An 18,719-nucleotide genomic window follows, 5' to 3' on the forward strand; every position below is an offset into this window, starting at 1 on the left:
AGGAGTCAATTGGAATAAGTGGAGAGCTTCCACTTATCACCTCCTAGCTTCTGCCCATCATCTTCACTCTACCCCTTCCTTCATTTGCTCATCTGCCCCTCTCCATGACTTATCACTTAGCCTCTCCACTCCATCCCTGCACCGTTCAGCCTCGGTGAAGGGTCTTGGCCTGAAACCTTTCCCTTGCCTGATCTGCTAAATCCCTTCAGCACTTTACGTGCTCAGGTTCCAGCACCTGCAGTCTCTTATGTCATCCTTGTAACTACTTTGGTCTGTGTCAGGAACCCAGGTCCTGGGGCTAACTGAAATCTTTTCCGTTTAGGTTATCACTATATTTTCTGCTTCTAATTACTATGAAGAGGGCAGCAATCAAGGAGCTTATATCAAACTTGGTCCTGATTTGATTCCTCACTTTGTCAAATATCGTGTTAATAAATCCACAAGGAAGCTGACTCTTAAGGAAAGGTGAGTGTGAGACATTCTGCAGTAGTTTACTCCACCATCCACAGACTGAGATAGAAAACAACAAGCTGGGAAGTTGAAATAGAAACAGGAAGAGTTGGAAACACTTATCAGGTCAGATGGTGTCAGTGAAGAGAAAAACATAGTTATGTTTCAGGATTAGATCTAGGTGAAACGTAACCATCCTTCCAATGTCAAAGGGTTGCATTTCAACAACAGGGATCTGTGTCTATGAGCTTATGATTATGTGCAGCATACAGAACAGGAAGCTGTGTACAACACACAGGGCACAAAGCTGTCCGTATAATGCCAACTGTCGCACCTTGGCTAATGAGCACAGTTTTGGTGCTCATACGTAAAGGTAGATGTTAGTACAGAAAACAGAAACAGCCCATTCATCCCACAATGTCTCTGCTGACCACAATGCCAAATACAACAAATCCTTTCTGCCTGCATATATTTGATATACCTCCATTCCCTACATACGCATGTACCTCTAGAACACCACTATCATATCTGATTCTGCCATCACCCTCCACTCTCTGTGTAAATAAAATTGCCCCTCAATTGCCCCTTACAGGTTGAGTAGCCCATATCTATACTCAGTGGAGTTTAGAAAAATTGGAGGTGATCTTACCAGAACATGAGATGCTGATGGAGACTGAGATGAGTACTCAATGATGCAGAGAGACAGAGATTGTTCAAAATTCAATGTAAATGCATTATCAAAATGCATATATGCCATCATATACAATCCTGTGTAAATCCATAATAGAATAATAACTATAATAGAATCCATTAAAGACTGCACCAACCTAGGTGTTCAACCAGTATGCAAAAGACAACAAACTGCAAATAGAAAAAGAAAGAAATAATAGTAATAAATAAATAAGCAATAAATACTGAGAACATGAGATGAAGATTCATTGAAAGTGAGTCTGTCAGTTGTGGGAACATTACAATGCCAGAGATCTGGGTTTGCAGGTTCTCCTTGTGACTGCATTTTGTTTCCTCTGCTCTCCTCTCGCATCCCAAAATGAGGCAGAATGCCAGGTTAATGTGTCACTATAAATTCCCCAAACACATAGGTGAGCATTAGAATGGGGGGGAGTGTGGACGTGGCGAGGATAAAATGGCATTAGTGTATGCATGGCGGTCAGCATGGAATAATGGGCTGAAGGGCCTGTTTCTGTGCTGTATCATCCATGAATGACTCCGAGGTCCACCCTCCAAAAACAGTTAATTTCAATATTGCAGCTGTTTGTGAGGACACTACAGATACTTCCAAAGGTTTGCTTTACACTGGAAAGTCGCACATCATGTGTCTCTAGTTGAGGGGCAGAAACCAGAAAGTATACTCCAGCTAGCCTACCACCTGCCTGGGGATATTACCAGTCCATGGTTAAGGATGGACAATTCGGCAATGTCAGCTGATGTGATTGAACACAGAGGTACAAGAGACTGCACATTCTGGGATCCAGAGCAACACTCAAGTTGCTGGAGGAGCTCAGTGGGTCTGGCAGCATCTGTGGAGAGAAACAGACAGTCAATATTTCACTTTGAACATCTCTTTGGCTCCACAGATGCTGCTTGACCCATGAAACCATACGCCCAGAAGATATACAAGCGGAATGAGGCCATTTGGCCCATCAAGTCTGCTCTGCCATTTCATCATGGCTGATCCATCTCCCTCGCAACCCCAATCTCCTGCCTTCTCCCCGTATCCCTTCATGCCCTGACCAATCAACAATCTATCAACCTCCGAGGTGCTGGAGTTCATCCAGCTGTTTGTTTTTAGTGTATGATCTTCATGGATTTGAGAGGTAGATTATACCTGACAAACCATACACAAGATTTTGAAGAAGTAACTAAAATGGAAATGGAAATTATAGATCAGTTTCTGCTGTAGAACTGACATTAATGAGTTCAGTACATCAGATTGCAAGTTTGCCTGGTTGCTGCACTGCAGCAAAGTAGTGTACAGTTCCCTGCACTAAACAATGCTGTATTCGGTTTTCTCACAGTGGGTCAAAAAAAACTCTGGTGGAGTTCACACCCCAAAAGACCTGCACAGTTCCCAAAGGGACCAGATTCAGCTCATTACAATTTGCTGCTTGCCTGCCCAGAAAGGGTACCTATGGCAAACCGATGCTCCACCACTATAGTCATTATGGTGGCTGCCATGGAGAAGAGAGGGAGGCTGCAGGGAAGAAGAGAGAGCCCTAGGATTTAGTGAAAGAGACCTGCTCACCTTAATTGATGAATAAAAACTATTTGAATATCCAGTCTAAAGTAGCTCCAGCTATCTCTTCCAGATATGGGAATTGCTTCTTATTGAGCCTAGGTAGTATATCAATATCAGTAGGAGTGAGACATGAGATTCCTTCAGCACAGTGAAAACAAGCAATCCTGAAAGTGAAGGTCTGGGGATTTTTGTGTCTCACTTGCTCCCTCTCAGCTGACATCAAATGGTTGCCAGGGCCACTATATTCCAGGTTAATTTGACTTGTGTGTAACTTGTACAGCTCGATCCAATATCTAAGTACAAATCAGTGCAAACACTTCAATTGGAAAGTACTACAGAGAGAATGGCCAGTGGATGCAGCAGTGGTGAAAGGGAAACCAAGGCAGAATGCTGGATGTAGGCAGGCAGGTGTGAGACGGGCTGTTGAGAAGTGGCAGCAGAATCTTCCAAAGTCTCTGTAAGGGTAAGAGTCCAAGCATTCTTCCTGTGGTAGGAAAGGAATGAACCAGCCATTTCACAGTAATCAGAAATAGCACTTGTGATCTAACACTGGATTGCTTTATTTAATTCCTTCAAATTAAATTCCCCAGCTAGACTCTAGATTTAAACTAGACTCTGGAATTTAGGCTTCTGCCCTGTAACTTAACTTGTCCAGGTTAACTAGTGGCATTTTGGACTCTTGTCTGTCAGGCCAGTGAGGACAAAGTACCATCAATATGGTGATATCATTTATTATGTGTATGGGGGGGGGGGTGAAAATCCCACCAAACAAACAGAGACAAATTTCTCATGGGCACTGAGGCACCCAGGAACGAGTGCAAAAATTGTTCCACTCCAGTTAATCAGGTTCTGGAGCTGAATGCACTTACAGTCTTACTAGTTACAATAAAAGCTCATGGATTAGAGATGTCACTGACCTAGCTCAGAGGCACGGCCTCATGCACATACCGTAGATTATCACCAGGGAGGAAGGTTGTTGCTGGAAATGGGCCTTCGTATGGCCACTCACTCATCCAACATTTAATGGCCCTTTTAAGCCATGTAACATTTTCTAGGGCCTGGTTTGTGTGTTGCCATTTGTAATGCATTCTTAGAAATTATTATTGGGCATACAAAGAGAGGGCAGAAAGACAAAACTCTTTACACACTATTCTTTGACAGCTTTGTTTCATTTAGACTACTGTCCATCAATTGGTGTTGGTTATTGTGAACAACTGCTCGGGTTAAATTAACATTAAATGTCCAGTCACACAGACAATATAAGTTTGATGGAATTGATGTCTTTGACACACTTTCTAAGCAATTGAATCACTTATTCTGTTCCTTTCCAAGAGTGAGTGTGATTGAAGAATCTGCCCTGAAATCTCTGCGTGAAAAGCTGTTTGCCCACAAATCTGAAGTTATTGCCGCCTTCAGAAAGTATGACCCGGACTATACAGGTAGAAACAGCTAGTCCCTCCAACTTGCTGTCCTTTTCCTGTTTGAGTTTCTGTTCTACTGTGTTTTGCTTTACTGATTCTAGGAAATGTATATATACATTAATAATGGAATCATTATAGACATGGCCCAATTATATTAAAGTGCAATGGAATAATTTAGATGGCTGACACTTGTGGAACCCATGGTTTTGCTACATGCCAGCTTACCCAGTCAAGCATCTTGATACACTTCAGACTCCATAAGAATCATGCAAGGTAGAAACAGGACCATCATACCACCTTATTAATACTGACTGTGACTTCCATCTACACAAATCCTATTTGCCATGTTAAGCCTTTCTCTCTCTTTGCCTTTTAGCCATATAACAATTACAGCACGGAAACAGGCCATCTCGGCACTTCTAATCCATGCCGAACGCTTACTCTCACCTAATCCCACTGACCCACACTCAGCCTATAACCCTCCATTTCTTTCCTGTCCATATACCTATCCAATTTTGCTTTAAATGACAATACCGAACCTGCCACTACCACTTCTACTGGAAGCTCATTCCACACAGCAACCACTCTCTGAGTAAAGAAATTCCCCCTTGTGTTACCCTTAAACTTTTCCCCTGTAACTCTCAAATCATGTTCTCTTGTTTGCATCTCCCCTACTCTCAATGGAAAAAGCCTATCCACATCAACTCGATCTATTCCCCTCATTATTTTAAATACCTCTATTAAGTCCCCTCTCAACCTTCTACACTCCAAAGAATAAAGACCTAACTTGTTCAGCCTTTCCCTGTAACTTAGGTTCTGAAACCCAGGTAACATTCTAGTAAATCTTCTCTGTACTCTCTCTATTTTGTTGATATCTTTCCTATAATTTGGTGACCAGAACTGTACACAATACTCCAAATTCAGCCTTACCAATGCCTTGTACAATTTTAACATTACATCCCAACTCCTATACTGAATGCTCTGATTTATAAAGGCCAGCATACCAAAAGCTTTCTTCACCACCCTATCCACATGAGATTCCACCTTCAGGGAACTATGCACCATTATTCCTAGATCACCCTGTTCTACTGCATTCTTCAATGCTCTACCATTTACCATGTATGTCCTGTTTGGATTATTCCTACCAAAATGTAGCACCTCACACTTATTAGGATTAAACTCCATCTGCCATCACTCAGCCCACTCTTCTAACTGGCCTAAATCTCTCTGCAAACTTTGAAAACCTACTTCATTATCCACAACACCACCTACCTTAGTATCATCTACATACTTACTAATCCAATTTACCACCCCATCATCCAGATCATTAATTTATATGACAAACAACATTGGACCCAGTACAGATCCCTGAGGCACACCACTAGTCACCGGCCTCCAACCTGACAAACAGTCATCCACTACTACTCTCTGGCATCTCCCATCCAGCCACTGTTGAATCCATTTTACTACTTCAATATTAATACCTAACGATTGAACCTTCCTAACTAACCTTCCATGCGGAACCTTTTCTATCCATAAGTGTTTAAACCCCTTTTAAACTTCACAACAGTATCTGCCTTCAGCATCTCCTTTAGTAACTTGCTTCAGATATTCACCTCCTTGTGATAAAACTCATCTCTTAGATCCCTGTGAAATTACTTCCTCTCATTTGTAACCAACGCCTTCTAGTTAAAGACACCCTTGTCCTGGGGTGAAGATTTTGACAATCTATTCTATTATTTTATAATATTTATAAGAACATTGAATTCAGCAATATTTTTCCTTATTGATTAGTTCAGCATTTATCAACCTGTGATCAGGTTTAAAGTGTATATTCCTCTAATTTAAGTACATATTTTACTGATGTTAAATTAATAGTAAGCTTTACCTTATGATGGTATTATAATTCAATATACTATAATTTAACATTTAGATAGAAAATAACCTCCCCATTTTAATGCTACTGCAACAGGAAATTTAAAGCAGTTGCAGTTAATAAAAATTTAACTACTTTGGTTTCATGAGGAAATCAGGATTGAGGGGAATCTCATTAAAATCTACCAAATATTTAAAGGCGTGGATAGAGTGGATGTGGAGAGGATCTTTCCAGTAGTTGGAGATCTTTCAAATAGTTGATAGGGCAAAATTGCAGTCAGTAGAATGAGATGAAATGTAACATGGGGGCAAAATCTAAAAGAGTGATAAATACAGGGCTGAAAGTATTACGGTATATTTGAATGAACGCGGTAGGCAGAATAAGGTCGATGATCCTGTAGTGCAGTTAGAGATTGGCAGGTACGACATTATGGGCATCACTGAGTCATGGCTGAAAGAAGATCATAGTTTGGAGCTTAATGTCCAAGTTACACCTTGTATCAAAAGGACAGTCAGGCAGGCAGAGGGAGTGGGGTAACTCTGTTGATAAAAATGAAATAAAATCCTTAGAAAGAAGTGAAATAGAATCAAAAGATGTAGAATCCTTGTAGGTAAAGAAACTGCAAGGGGGAAAAGACCTTGATGGGAATTATATACAGGCCTGGAGGTGGGAAATAAATTTCAATGGAAAATTCTAAAACATGTAATATGATAATCATGGGGGATTTCAATATGCAAGTAAATTAGGAAAATCAGGTTGGTGATTAATCCCAAAAGAGGAAATTTGTACAATGCCTGTGAGATGACTTTAGAGCAGCTTGTGGTTGAGCTCACGAGGAGAAAGGTAATTCTGGATTTGGTGTTGTGTAATGAACCAGATTCAATTAGGGAGCTTAAGGTAAAGGAATACTTAGGAGTCTGTGATGATAATATGATAAAATACACCCTGCAGTTTGAGAAGAAGAAGATAAAGCTAGAAGTATCAGTATTACAGTAAGGAGAATTACAGAAGCATAAAAGAGGAGCTAGTTGAAATTGATTGAAAGGGAGTATTTAGCAGGGATGATGGCAACATCAATGGCTAGAGTTTTGGGGGCAATTTGGAAGGCACAGGATATATACATCCCAAAGATTATGTATTCTAAAGGTTGAATGAGACAACCAGCCTCCACGTCCAGCACATAATTTTTCGAAACTTCTGCCACCTCCAACTGGATCCCACCACTAAGCACATCTACCCCTTCCCCTACTTTTTACCTTCTACAGTGATCATTCCCTATGCAATTCCCTTGTCCATTTGTCCTTCCCCATTGATCTCTTTCCTGGCACCTATCCAGCTGAACAAGTGCTTCACCTGCCCCTACACCACCACCCTCATGAACATTCAGGACCCCAAACAGTCCTTCCAGGTGAGGCAACACTTCACCTGTGAGTCTGTTGGGATCATATACTGTGACCTCTTGTATATCGGTGAGACCCTACGTAGATTGGGAGACCACTTCGTTGAGCATCTACCCTCCTTCTGCCAGAACAAGCGAGATCTCCCAGTGCCCACCCATTTTAATTCCACTTCCCATTCCCATTCCGATATGTCCGTCCATGGCCTCCTCCACTGTCAGGATATGGCCACAATTAGGTTGGAGGAACAACACCTTATATTCCATTTGGGTAGCCTCCAAACTGATGGCATGAACATCAATTTCTCAAACTTCCAGTAATGCCTCCCATCCCCCTTCACCATTTCCCATCTTCTTGTCCCTCTCTCATGTTATCTCCTTGCCCGCCCATCACCTCCCTCTAGTGCTCCTTCCCTTCCCCCCCACCCCTCGCTTTTTTCTTTTTCCCATGGCCTTCTGTCACTTTCACCAATTAACTTCCTAAATCTTTGCTTCATCCCTCCCCCTCCAAGTTTCACCTATCGGTTGGTGTTTCTCTCTCCCCTCCCCCCCCCCCCCCCCCACCTTTCAAATCTACTCCTTAGCTTTTTTTCTCCAGTCCTGCCGAAGGGTTTCGGCCCAAAACATCAACTGTGCTTTTTTCCATAGATGCTGGCTGGCCTGCTGAGTTCCTCCAGCATTTTGTGTGTGTTGCTCGGATTTCCAGCATCTGCAGATTTTCTCGTGTTTGTGAAGTATTTTGCGTCAGTCTTCATCACGGAGTACACTAAGAGTACGCTAGAAATTTGAAAGTGACAGGGGCAGAAATGGGTGTAGCTGCTGTTACTAAGGAAAAGCTGCTCGGAAAGCTGATGTTGTATACTTGGATTTTCAGAAGGTCTTTGACAAGGTACCGTACACGAGGCTACTTAACAAGATAAGAGCCCATGGTATTACAGGAAAGGTACAAGCATGGATAGAAGATTGGCTGACTGGCAGCAGGCAAAGAGTCAGAATAAATGGGGCTTATTCTGGTTGGTTGCCGGTGTCGGTATTGGGATCTCTTCTTTTCATGCATGATGGAATTGATGGTTTTTTGGCCATTTGTAGATGATAGATGGAGGGTCAAGTATTGTTAAGGAAGCAGAATACTTGTCTGCAGAAGGACTTGGACATATTGCGAGGTTGGGCAAAGTGAAGCAGATGGAACATAGTGTAGGGAAGTGTATGGCCATGCACCTTGGTAGAAGGAATAAAGGCATAGACTATTTTCTAAACAGGGAGAAATTTCAGAAATCATATGTGCAAAGGGAATTGGGAGTCCTTGCAGAGGTTTCCGTAAAAGTTAACTTGCAGGTTCAGTCAGTGGTAATGAAAGCAAATGTAATGTTATGTAATGTAATGTTAGCATTCATTTCAAGGGTTCCTGAATGTAAGAGCAAGGGTGTGATGCTGATGCTTTATAAGGAATTGGCCAGACTGCACTTGGAATATTGTGAACAGTTTTGGGCCCCCTATCTAAGTAAAGATGTGCTGGCATTGGACAGGGTCTAGAGGAGGTTCACAAGAATTATTCCGGGAATGAAAGGGGTAACATGAGGAGCATTTGCTGCCTCTGTGCCTGTACTCACTCAAGTTTAGAAGAATGAGGGGGGATAGTGAAAGACCTAGATAGATATAGAACATAGAATAATACAGCACAGTTCAGGCCCTTCAGCCCACAATGTTGTGCCAACCCTTAAACCCTGCCTCCCATATAACCCTCCACCTTAAATTCCTCCATATACCTGTCTAGTATTCTCTTAAATTTCACGAGTGTATCTGCTTCCACCACTGACTCAGGCAGTGCATTCCACACACCAACCACTCTCTGAGCAAAAAACCTTCCTCTAATATCCCCCTTGAACTTCCCTCCCCTTACCTTAAAGCCATGTCCTCTTGTACTGAGCAGTGGTGCCCTGGGGAAGAGGCGCTGGCTGTCCACTTTGTCTATTCCTCTTAATATCTTGTACACCTCTATCATGTCTCCTCTCATCCTCCTTCTCTCCAAAGAGTAAAGCCCTAGCTCCCTTAATCTCTGATCATAATCCATACTCTCTAAACCAGGCAGCACCTTGGTAAATCTCCTCTGTACCCTTTTCAATACTTCCACATCCTGCCTATAGTGAGGCGACCAGAACTGGACACAGTACTCCAAGTATGGCCTAACCAGAGTTTTATAGAGCTGCAACCTTGCACTCTTTTACCTTGCATCTCTTAAACACTATCCCTCGACTTATGAAAGCTAACACCCCATAAGCTTTCCTAACTACCCTATCTACCTGTGAGGCAACTTTCAGATATCCGTGAACATGTACCCCCAGATCCCTCTGCTCCTCCGTACTACCAAGTATCCTGCCATTTACTTTGTACTCTGCCTTGGAGCTTGTCCTTCCAAAGTGTACCACCTCACACTTCTCCAAGTTGAAGTCCATCTGCCACTTTTCAGCCCACTTCTACATCCTTTCAATGTCTCTCTGCACTCTTCCACAATCCTGTACACTATCTACAACACCACCAACATTTGTGTCGTCTGCAAACTTGCCAACCCATCCTTCTACCCCCACATCCAGGTCGTTAATAAAAATCCCGAGAAGTAGAGGTCCCAGAACCGATCCTTGTGGGACACCACTAGTCACATCCCTCCAATCCGAATGTACTCCCTCCACCATAACCCTTTGCTTTCTGTAGGTAAGCCAATGCTGAATCCACCTGGCCAAACCTTCCTTGATCCCGTGCCTTCTGACTTTCTGAATAAGCCTACCGTGTGGAACCGTGTAAAATACCTTACTAAAATCCATGTAGATCACATCCACTGCACTACCCTCATCTATATGCCTGGTCACCTCCTCAAAGAACTCTATCAGGCTTGTTAGACATGATCTGTCCTTCACAAAGCCATGCTGACTGTCCCTGATCAGACCATGATTCTCTAAATACCCATAGATCCTATCTCTAAGAATCTTTTCCAACAGCTTTCCCACCACAGACGTAAGGCTCACTGGTCTATAATTACCCGGACTATCCCTACTACCTTTTTTGAACAAGGGGACAACATTCACCTCCCTCCAATCCTCTGGTACCATTCCCATGGACAACGAGGACATAAAGATCCTAGCCAGAGCCTCAGCAATCTCTTCCCTCGCCTCGTGGAGCAGCCTGGGGAATATTCCGTCGGGCCCAGGGGACTTAACCATCCTAATGTATTTTAACAACCCCAACACCTCCTCTCCCTTAATATCAACATGCTCCAGAACATCAACCTCACTCATATTGTCCTCACCGTCATCAAGTTCCCACTCATTGGTGAATACCAAAGAGAAGTATTCATTGAGGACCTCGCTCACTTCCACAGCCTCCAGGCACATCTTCCCACCTTTTTCTCTAATCGGTCCTACCTTCACTCCTGTCATCCTTTTTTTCTTCACATAATTGAAGAATGCCTTGGGGTTTTCCTTTACCCTACTCACCAAGGCCTTCTCATGCCCCCTTCTTGCTCTTCTCAGCCCCTTCTTAAGCTCCTTTCTTGCCACCCTATATTCCTCAATAGACTCATCTGATCCTTGCTTCCTAAACCTCATGTATGCTGCTTTCTTCCACCTGACTAGATTTCCCACCTCACTTTGTCACCCATGGTTCCTTCACCCTACCATTCTTTATCTTCCTCACTGGGACAAGTTTATCCCTAACATCCTGCAAGATATCCCTAAACATCGACCACACGTCCATAGTACATTTCCCTGCAAAAACATCATCCCAATTCACACCCGCAAGTTCTAGCCTTATAGCCTCATAATTTGCCCTTCCCCAATTAAAAATTTTCCTGTCCTCTCTGATTCTATCCTTTTCCATGATAATGTTAAAGGCCAGGGAGCGGTGATCACTGTCCCCCAGATGCTCACCCATTGAGAGATTTGTGACCTGACCCGGTTCGTTACCTAGTACGAGATCTAGTATGGCATTCCCCCTAGTTGGCCTGTCAGCATACTGTGACAGGAATCTGTCCTGGACACACTTAACAATCTCTGCCCCGTCTAAACCATTGTAACTAATCACGTGCCAATCAATATTAGGGAAGTTAAAGTCACCCATGATAACAACCCTGTTATTTTTGCACCTTTCCAAAATCTGCCTCCCAATCTGCCCCTCAGTATTTCTGCTGCTATAGTATACCCCCAGTAGAGTAACTGCTCCCTTCCTGTTCCTGACTTCCACCCACACTGACTCAAAAGAGGATCCTGCTACATTACCCACCCTTTCTGTAGCTGTAATAGTATCCCTGACCAGTAATGCCACCCCTCCTCCCCTTCCCCCCTCACTATCCCTTTTAAAGCACTGAAATCCAGGAATATTGAGAATCCATTCCTGCCCTGGTACCAGCCAAGTCTCCGTAATGGCCACTACATCATAATTCCATGTATGTATCCAAGCTCTCAGTTCACCACCTTTGTTCTGGATGCTTCTTGCATTGAAATACACGCACTTTAGCCCTTCTCCCTTACTACTTTTACACCCTTTATTCTGCTTCTCTTTCCTCAAAGCCTCTTTATATGTTATATCTGGCTTTACTCCATGCACTTCTTTCACTGCTCTATCGCTCTGGGTCCCACCCCCCTTGCAAATTAGTTTAAACCCTCCCGAACCATGCTAGCAAACCTACCTGCAAGGATATTGCTCCCCCTCGAGTTCATGTGCAACCCATCCAATCCGTACAGGTCCCACCTTCCCCAGACAAGATCCCAATGATTCAAAACTCTAAAACTCTGCCCCCTGCACCCACTCTTCAGCCACGCATTCAACTGCCATCCCCTCCAATTCTTACCATCACTATCACGTAGCACTGACAACAATCCTGAGAACGCCACCCTTGAGGTCCTGTTCTTCAGCTTTCAGCCTAGTTCCCGAAACTCACACTTCAGGACCTCATCCCTCTTCCTGCCTATGTCGTTGATACCAACATGTATCACGACTTCTGGTTGCTTTCCCTCTCGTACCAGGATGTCATGCACCCGGTCAGAGACATCCTGGACCCTGGCATCCGGGAGGCAACAAACCATGCGGGTGTCCTTCTCACGTCCACAAAATCTCCTGTCTGCTCCCGACTATAGAGTCTCCAATGACAACAGCTCTCCTCTTGGAGAGGATGTTTCCTATAGTGGGCAAGTCTAGGACTAGAGGGCCTCAGAATAGAGAGACATCCATTAAGAACAAAGATGAAAAGGAATTTCTTTAGCCAGAGAGTGGTGAATCTGTGGAATTCATTGCCACAGGTGGCTGTGGAGGCCAAGTCACTGGGTATGTTTAAAGCAGAGGTTGATTGGTTCTTGGTTAGTCAGGGTATCAAAGTTTAATGGGAGAAGGCAAGAGAATGGGTTTGAGAGAGATAATAAATCTGCCATGATAGAATGATGGAGTAGACTCGATGGGTTGAGTGGCCTAATTCTCCTGTACCTTATGGTCTTTTGGGAGTGTAGACCAGAGGGCACAGCCTCATGATAGAAGGATGTACCTTTAGAACAGAGAAGAAGAGGAACTTCTTTAGCCAAGGGTGTTTAATCTGTGGAATTCATTATTAAATATGGCTGTGGAGGCCAATTACTGGTTATATTTAAAGTGAACATTGATAGGTTATTAACTAGTAAGGTTGTCAAGGGTAACGGGGAAAAGGTAGGAGAATGGGGTTGAGAGGGATAATAAATCAGCCATGATTGAATAGTGGAGCAGATTTGATGGGCTGAATGGCTTAATTCTGCTCCTATGCCTTATGGTCTTATTGAAATCCTACAGGGTACAACTCAGCTTGTGCAGTTTGTACTAGTGCAGAAACAGGCCAAACGTATTCATTGTAGGATCACAGAGGGAAAGAGTGATTAGCACAACAGAAATCTGTTCAATCCATTGTGTCTCCACCTGTCCCTTAATCCATCAATTAGCTGGATGTTCCTGCTCCTTCACCTTCGCCTTCAAATTAGTTTCCTTTGAATGCTTCTTCTCACAGCTGTTTGTTTCACTAATATTACACCTCTGCTCCTGTCTTGCCCCTCCCTAGCCAGAAAATCCTGTAGCTAGGAATATGGTGGCAGTCCTGTCCTCCAGTGGCTGAAGTACCTGAATGATCAGTGTCTTAAGCTCAACTGTCTTACCCAATAAACTCAAGTAGCTGTTGAGGTGGGTAAATGAAACAAGCTGCCCTAGGAAGTGGTAGAGGCAGGTACAATTTCAGTGTTCAGTGATGTTTGGACACATACATAGAAAGGTTTAAAGGGGTATGGGCCAAAGACAAGCAAAGTCCAATTCATTAAGTGTATTTAAGGCAACGATTAATAGCTTCTTGATTGGAAGGGGTTAAGGGTTACAGGGAAAAGGCATGAAAATGGGACTGAATGGGATTGAATGGTGGGGAAAACTCAATGCCTAATTCTGCTCCTGTAACTTACGGTAAATGGGACTGGTTCAAGTGGGCACCTGATAAGCTGAGCCACAGGTGTTGTTTGCATGCTGTATAACTTTCTCTATCTATTTTTTCCACTTTTGTATGCCCTGTCCTTCAACCTTCCTCACAATTATTCTGCCTTCCATTTCCATTTCTCTCTTTTGTTGTGAACCTGTGTTCTGCTTTCCTCCCACACTAAGCCCAGAGAAAGTTCTAAGTTCGAAGTAAATATATTATCAAAGTACATATATGTTACCATAAACAACCCTGAGATTCATTTTCTTGCAGGCATACCCAATAAATTCAATAACCATAACAGAATCAGTGAAAGACTGTACCAATAAGGTGGACAATCAGTGTGCAAAAGTGATAATGGCTCCAAGTTGCACAAACTACAAGCACTTTCAGGGGGAAAACTATGTCATCTGGAATGAAGACAGGAGGTCTTGCTATTGCGTGGTGTTCTCTTGAAGCAGTTATTCAGAATGGTCTGGTCCTTTGTATTAATTACTATTTATCAGTTATGTTTCATGGCTATGCAGGTGCCTGAAGGATGGTAATGCCCACTTACATAGAAGGAGTGGTACAGTGCTGGACAGGCCAGTTGGCCCATTGTGTTGTGTGGATCAAGATGCCAATTTATACTAAATGCTCTCCTTTGGTGAGCTTGAGATTGTGCTAACTGTTGCTTGCAGTGAGTGAACACAAGATTTAAAAAGCGAGCGAGGCCAGTCAGGACATGCGGTGGCTTGAGATAACATAAGCTGTTACCTGTGGTGAGTGAAAAGTGAACAGAGCCAGCTGGGTCATTTGGTGGGTTAGAGATTGTTTGGTAATTGGAGCAATTGAAAGAAGTGAGGTTTAAGCAGGGCGGCCACTACAGGAACAGCCATAGTTGGAGTAAGGTTTAGCTCGAGAGGCTTCAGTCAGGAGAGGTGAGGGGTAAGGCAGGTTGCAGGTAAGTTTTGTTCTTTCTTTCTTTCCTTCATTCTATGTTTCATTCCTAGAACAGTGGGAATGCCAGGCAGAATATTGGAATGCTTCTCTTGTGGGATGTGGAGAGACAGTGTCTCTGACAGTTCTATCTGCAGAAAGTGCATCCAGATGCAGCTTTTTACAGACCGCATTGGGGATCAAGAAAAGGATAAACTCCAGATTATTCAGGAGGCTGAGGAGTTGATTGACAGGAGATACAGAGAGATATAGTTACACCTAAGGTGCAGGACACAGGTAACCAGGGGATTGTCAGGAGAGGAAAAGGGGATAAGGAGTCAATGCAGGGTACTGTGGCCATTCCTTCAATAACAAGTACATCACTTTGGTTGCTGTTGGTGGTGAGTGATAGCAGTCAGGTCTCTGGCACTGAGGCTAGTCCTGTGACACAGAAGGGAAGGGGGAAGAAAAGGCAAGCTGTAGTGATAGGTGATTCATTGGTTAGGTCAATAGACAGAACAAGATTTCCAGATGATTTGTTACCTTCCTGGTGCCAGGGTCAGGGACATCTTGGATGGAGACTATAGCATTCTTAAGGGAAAGGGCTGAGCAGCCAGAGGTCATGATCCACATCAGTACAAATTACACAGGCAGGAAGGATGAAGAGGTCCTGCAAATTGAGTTCAGGGAGTTGGGTGCTACGTTAAAGGATAGGACCTGTAGGGTTGTGTGCTCTGGGTTGCTACCTGTGCCACATTGCTTGTCAGGACAGAAATAGGAAGATAATTCAGCTTAATGTGTGGGTAAGAAGATGGTGCAGGGGGAGGGCTTCAGAGTTTTGGATCATTGGGCTCTCTTCTGAGGAAGATGGAACTTGTGGGATATAGAGGAGTAAATTTGAAGACAGATAGCAAAAAAATTGAAAAGAAAATTAAGTTGTGACAGTAGGTGATTTTCACTTTCCGCATATTGACTAGGACTCCCATACTGTAAAAGGACTGGATGGGACAGAATTTGTAAATGTGTTCAGGAAAGGTACCCTAATTCATATATAGAGGTCCCAACTAGAGGGAGTGCAGTGCTGGATCTCCTATTAGGGAATGAGAAGGACAGGTGACTGAAGTGGAGGGGAACATTTCAGCTCGAGTGATCATAATTCTATTAGCTTCAAGGTAACTCTGGAGAAGGATAGGCCTTGTTCTCAGGTTGAGAAAGGTCAGTTTTGATGGTATCAGAAATGATCTGACAAGTGTGGGTTGGGACAGGCTGTTTTCTGGCAAAGGTATACTTGGTAAGTGGGAGGCCTTCAAAATGAAATTTTGAGAATCCAGAGTTTGCATGTTCCTGCCAGAATAAAATGCAATACTAACAGGATTAGGGAACCTTGGTTTTTGAGGGATATTGAAGCCCTGGTTATGAAAAAGAAGGAGATGCATAGTAGGTATAGGCAGGTAGGAGCAAATGAGGTTCTTGAGGAGTTTATATTATTCTTTGTGTGCAGCTCTGATGGGAATGATCAAATATTCCCCTTTAGGACTACTACAGCTGAAATCCAGTCACCACCTTGGGTACTTCAGTAAACAGCATCGTTTTAAGACATTTTAAAAAATCTATCAATACTTAAAATCAAAGAAACTCGAATGGCAGACTCGGGTGCACTTCCCCTTTAAGAAAATGGAAGCGGGTCACTGCATCAATCTACAGGTATGATTAAAATGCAGACAGCTTAGACATTCACTTTTGACTATCCTATATAGTCTCAGGAAAATAAGATCTCGCAGAAATATTTCAAGGTCAGAGGGACATTAGGGACTATTGTGTACTCTGCTCTGCAGAAACATGGCTTACACCTGCAATTTCGGATGCATGATGGCTTCACCATTCTCTGCAAAGACAGGACACTCAGTCTTTTAAAGGCAAAGGAGGTGGAGTATGTTTTATGATTAATTCATTGTGGTGCAAACCCATTCCGGTTCTGTCTTAGTCCTGCTCACCTGACGTGGAACACCTAGTGGCCAAATGTTGTCTATGTTATCTGCCGAGGGAGTTTTCTGGGTAACGGTACACATTTCATCTCAGGCCAACATTACACAGGCACTAGAGGAGCTGAATAACATGATCAGCAGGCACAGAACTGCACATCCTGATGCCTTCACTGTCACTGTGGGCCAGCCTAAAGTCTCTGAACAACTACCACCAACAGATCACCTGTGGAGCCAGGAGAGCCAACACACTTGACCACTGTTAAGCCACCATTCAGAATGCCTATGATGCCACCCCACACCCTCACATACACTTTAGTACTCCTTTAGTACCTCAGCTACTCGTTCTAACACCACAACAAATTCCCTCCTTTATCCTGGAGTAGACCTACCCTGACCTTTTTAATGCAAGTATATATTCAGTGGCAATTTTATTAGACCATAAGATATGGGAGGAGAATTAGGCCATTTGGCCCATCAAGTCTACTCCACCATTTCATCATGGCTGATTCAATGTTCCTCTCAGCCTCAGTCTCCTGCCTTCTCCCATATCCTTCATACCCTGACCAATCTAGAATTTATCAACTTCTGCCTTAAATATACATAAAGACTTGACCTCATAACTATCTGTGACAAGGAATTCCACAGACACACTGCCCTCTGGCTAAAGAAATTCCTCCTCATCTCTGTTCTAAAAGAACACCCCTCTATCTAAGGCTGTGTCCTCTGAATTAGATAAGTCCTGTACCTAATTACGTGGCCATTGAATGTATTTTGTGGCCTCCTTCTGTTGTTGCCCATTCACTTCAAGGTTCAACATGTTCTGCATTCAGAGAAAATCTTCTGCACACCAACACTGTAACACATGTCTATTTGAATTACTATCGCCTTTCTGTGAGCTTGAACCAGTCTGGTCAATCTCCTCTGACCTTTCTCATTCACAAGGCATTTTCATCAACCGAACTGCCACTCACTGCATTTTTTATTTTATTTTGCACCATTCTTTGTAAACTCTAGAAACTTCTGCATGTGAAAATACCAGGAGATCAGCAGCTTCTGAGATACCCATCCACTCTGTTTGGCACCAACTATCATTCCAGAAAGTCACTAAAGTCATATTTCTTCCTCACTTGGATGTTTGGTCTGGACATCAACTGAACCTCTTGGCAACGTCTACATGCTTTTATGCATTGAGCTGCTGCCCCATGATTGTCTGTGTGCTTTAATGAGCAGGTGTACAGGTGTAGCTGATAAAAAGCCCATTGTGTGTAACTTGCCTTGCAATTCTTTTTGAACCTGCTCACCAAGGATATTTCACAGCCTTCTTAATTATTTGCTTCAGCAGTTCCTTGTTATTGTAAAATTCCACACGGGTACATTCTGATTTTTACCAGCCTTGTCCTTGCTACCATTTGAAACATGCCAATTCTGAATTGTGATCAGCTGGTATTTAAATAACTTCTGCTTGACGGACCTGGACTTGTCCAACATCAGCTACCTGTAATGAACTCCTGTCTCATCCTGTCATAACTTACCCACTCCAGTTTTGAGACCCTTACCTAAGACAATAAGACATAGGAGCAGAATTAGGCCATTCAGCCCATCGAGTCTACTCAGCAATCCACAAGACCACAATCTGTGTAGATTGGTGGTAACATATCCTCTTTGCTGACAATTAACACTGGCGTACCCCAGGGGTGTGTGATTAGCCCACTGCTCTACTCTCTGTACACATATGACTGTGTGGCTAGGCATAGCTCAAATACCATCTGCAAATTTGCTGATGATACAACCATTGATGGTAGAATCTCAGGTGGTGATGAGAGAGTGTACAGGAGTGAAATATGCCAAATAGTGGAATGGTGCCACAGCAACAACCTGGCACTCAACTTGAGTAAGACGAAAGAGCTGATTGAGGACTTCAGGAAGGGTAAGACGAAGGAACACATACCT

General features: G+C 43.2%; 1 protein-coding gene across 4 annotated transcripts in view; it reads left to right on the forward strand.

Moving 5' to 3' along the window:
- The window catches only part of ppef1 (protein phosphatase, EF-hand calcium binding domain 1), a 921,908-nt gene that overhangs the window by 337,984 nt on the left and 565,205 nt on the right, over window positions 1–18,719 (forward strand). For all 4 annotated transcript variants that reach the window (XM_073044604.1, XM_073044607.1, XM_073044605.1 and 1 more), the window contains 2 exons: window positions 323–465; window positions 4,040–4,146. In XM_073044604.1, coding sequence (XP_072900705.1) covers window positions 323–465; window positions 4,040–4,146 — 250 coding nt within the window. The remainder of the gene's footprint in view (window positions 1–322; window positions 466–4,039; window positions 4,147–18,719) is intronic.

This window comes from Hemitrygon akajei, chromosome 5 (genome assembly GCF_048418815.1).
Source record: "Hemitrygon akajei chromosome 5, sHemAka1.3, whole genome shotgun sequence".
NCBI lineage: Eukaryota > Metazoa > Chordata > Chondrichthyes > Myliobatiformes > Dasyatidae > Hemitrygon > Hemitrygon akajei.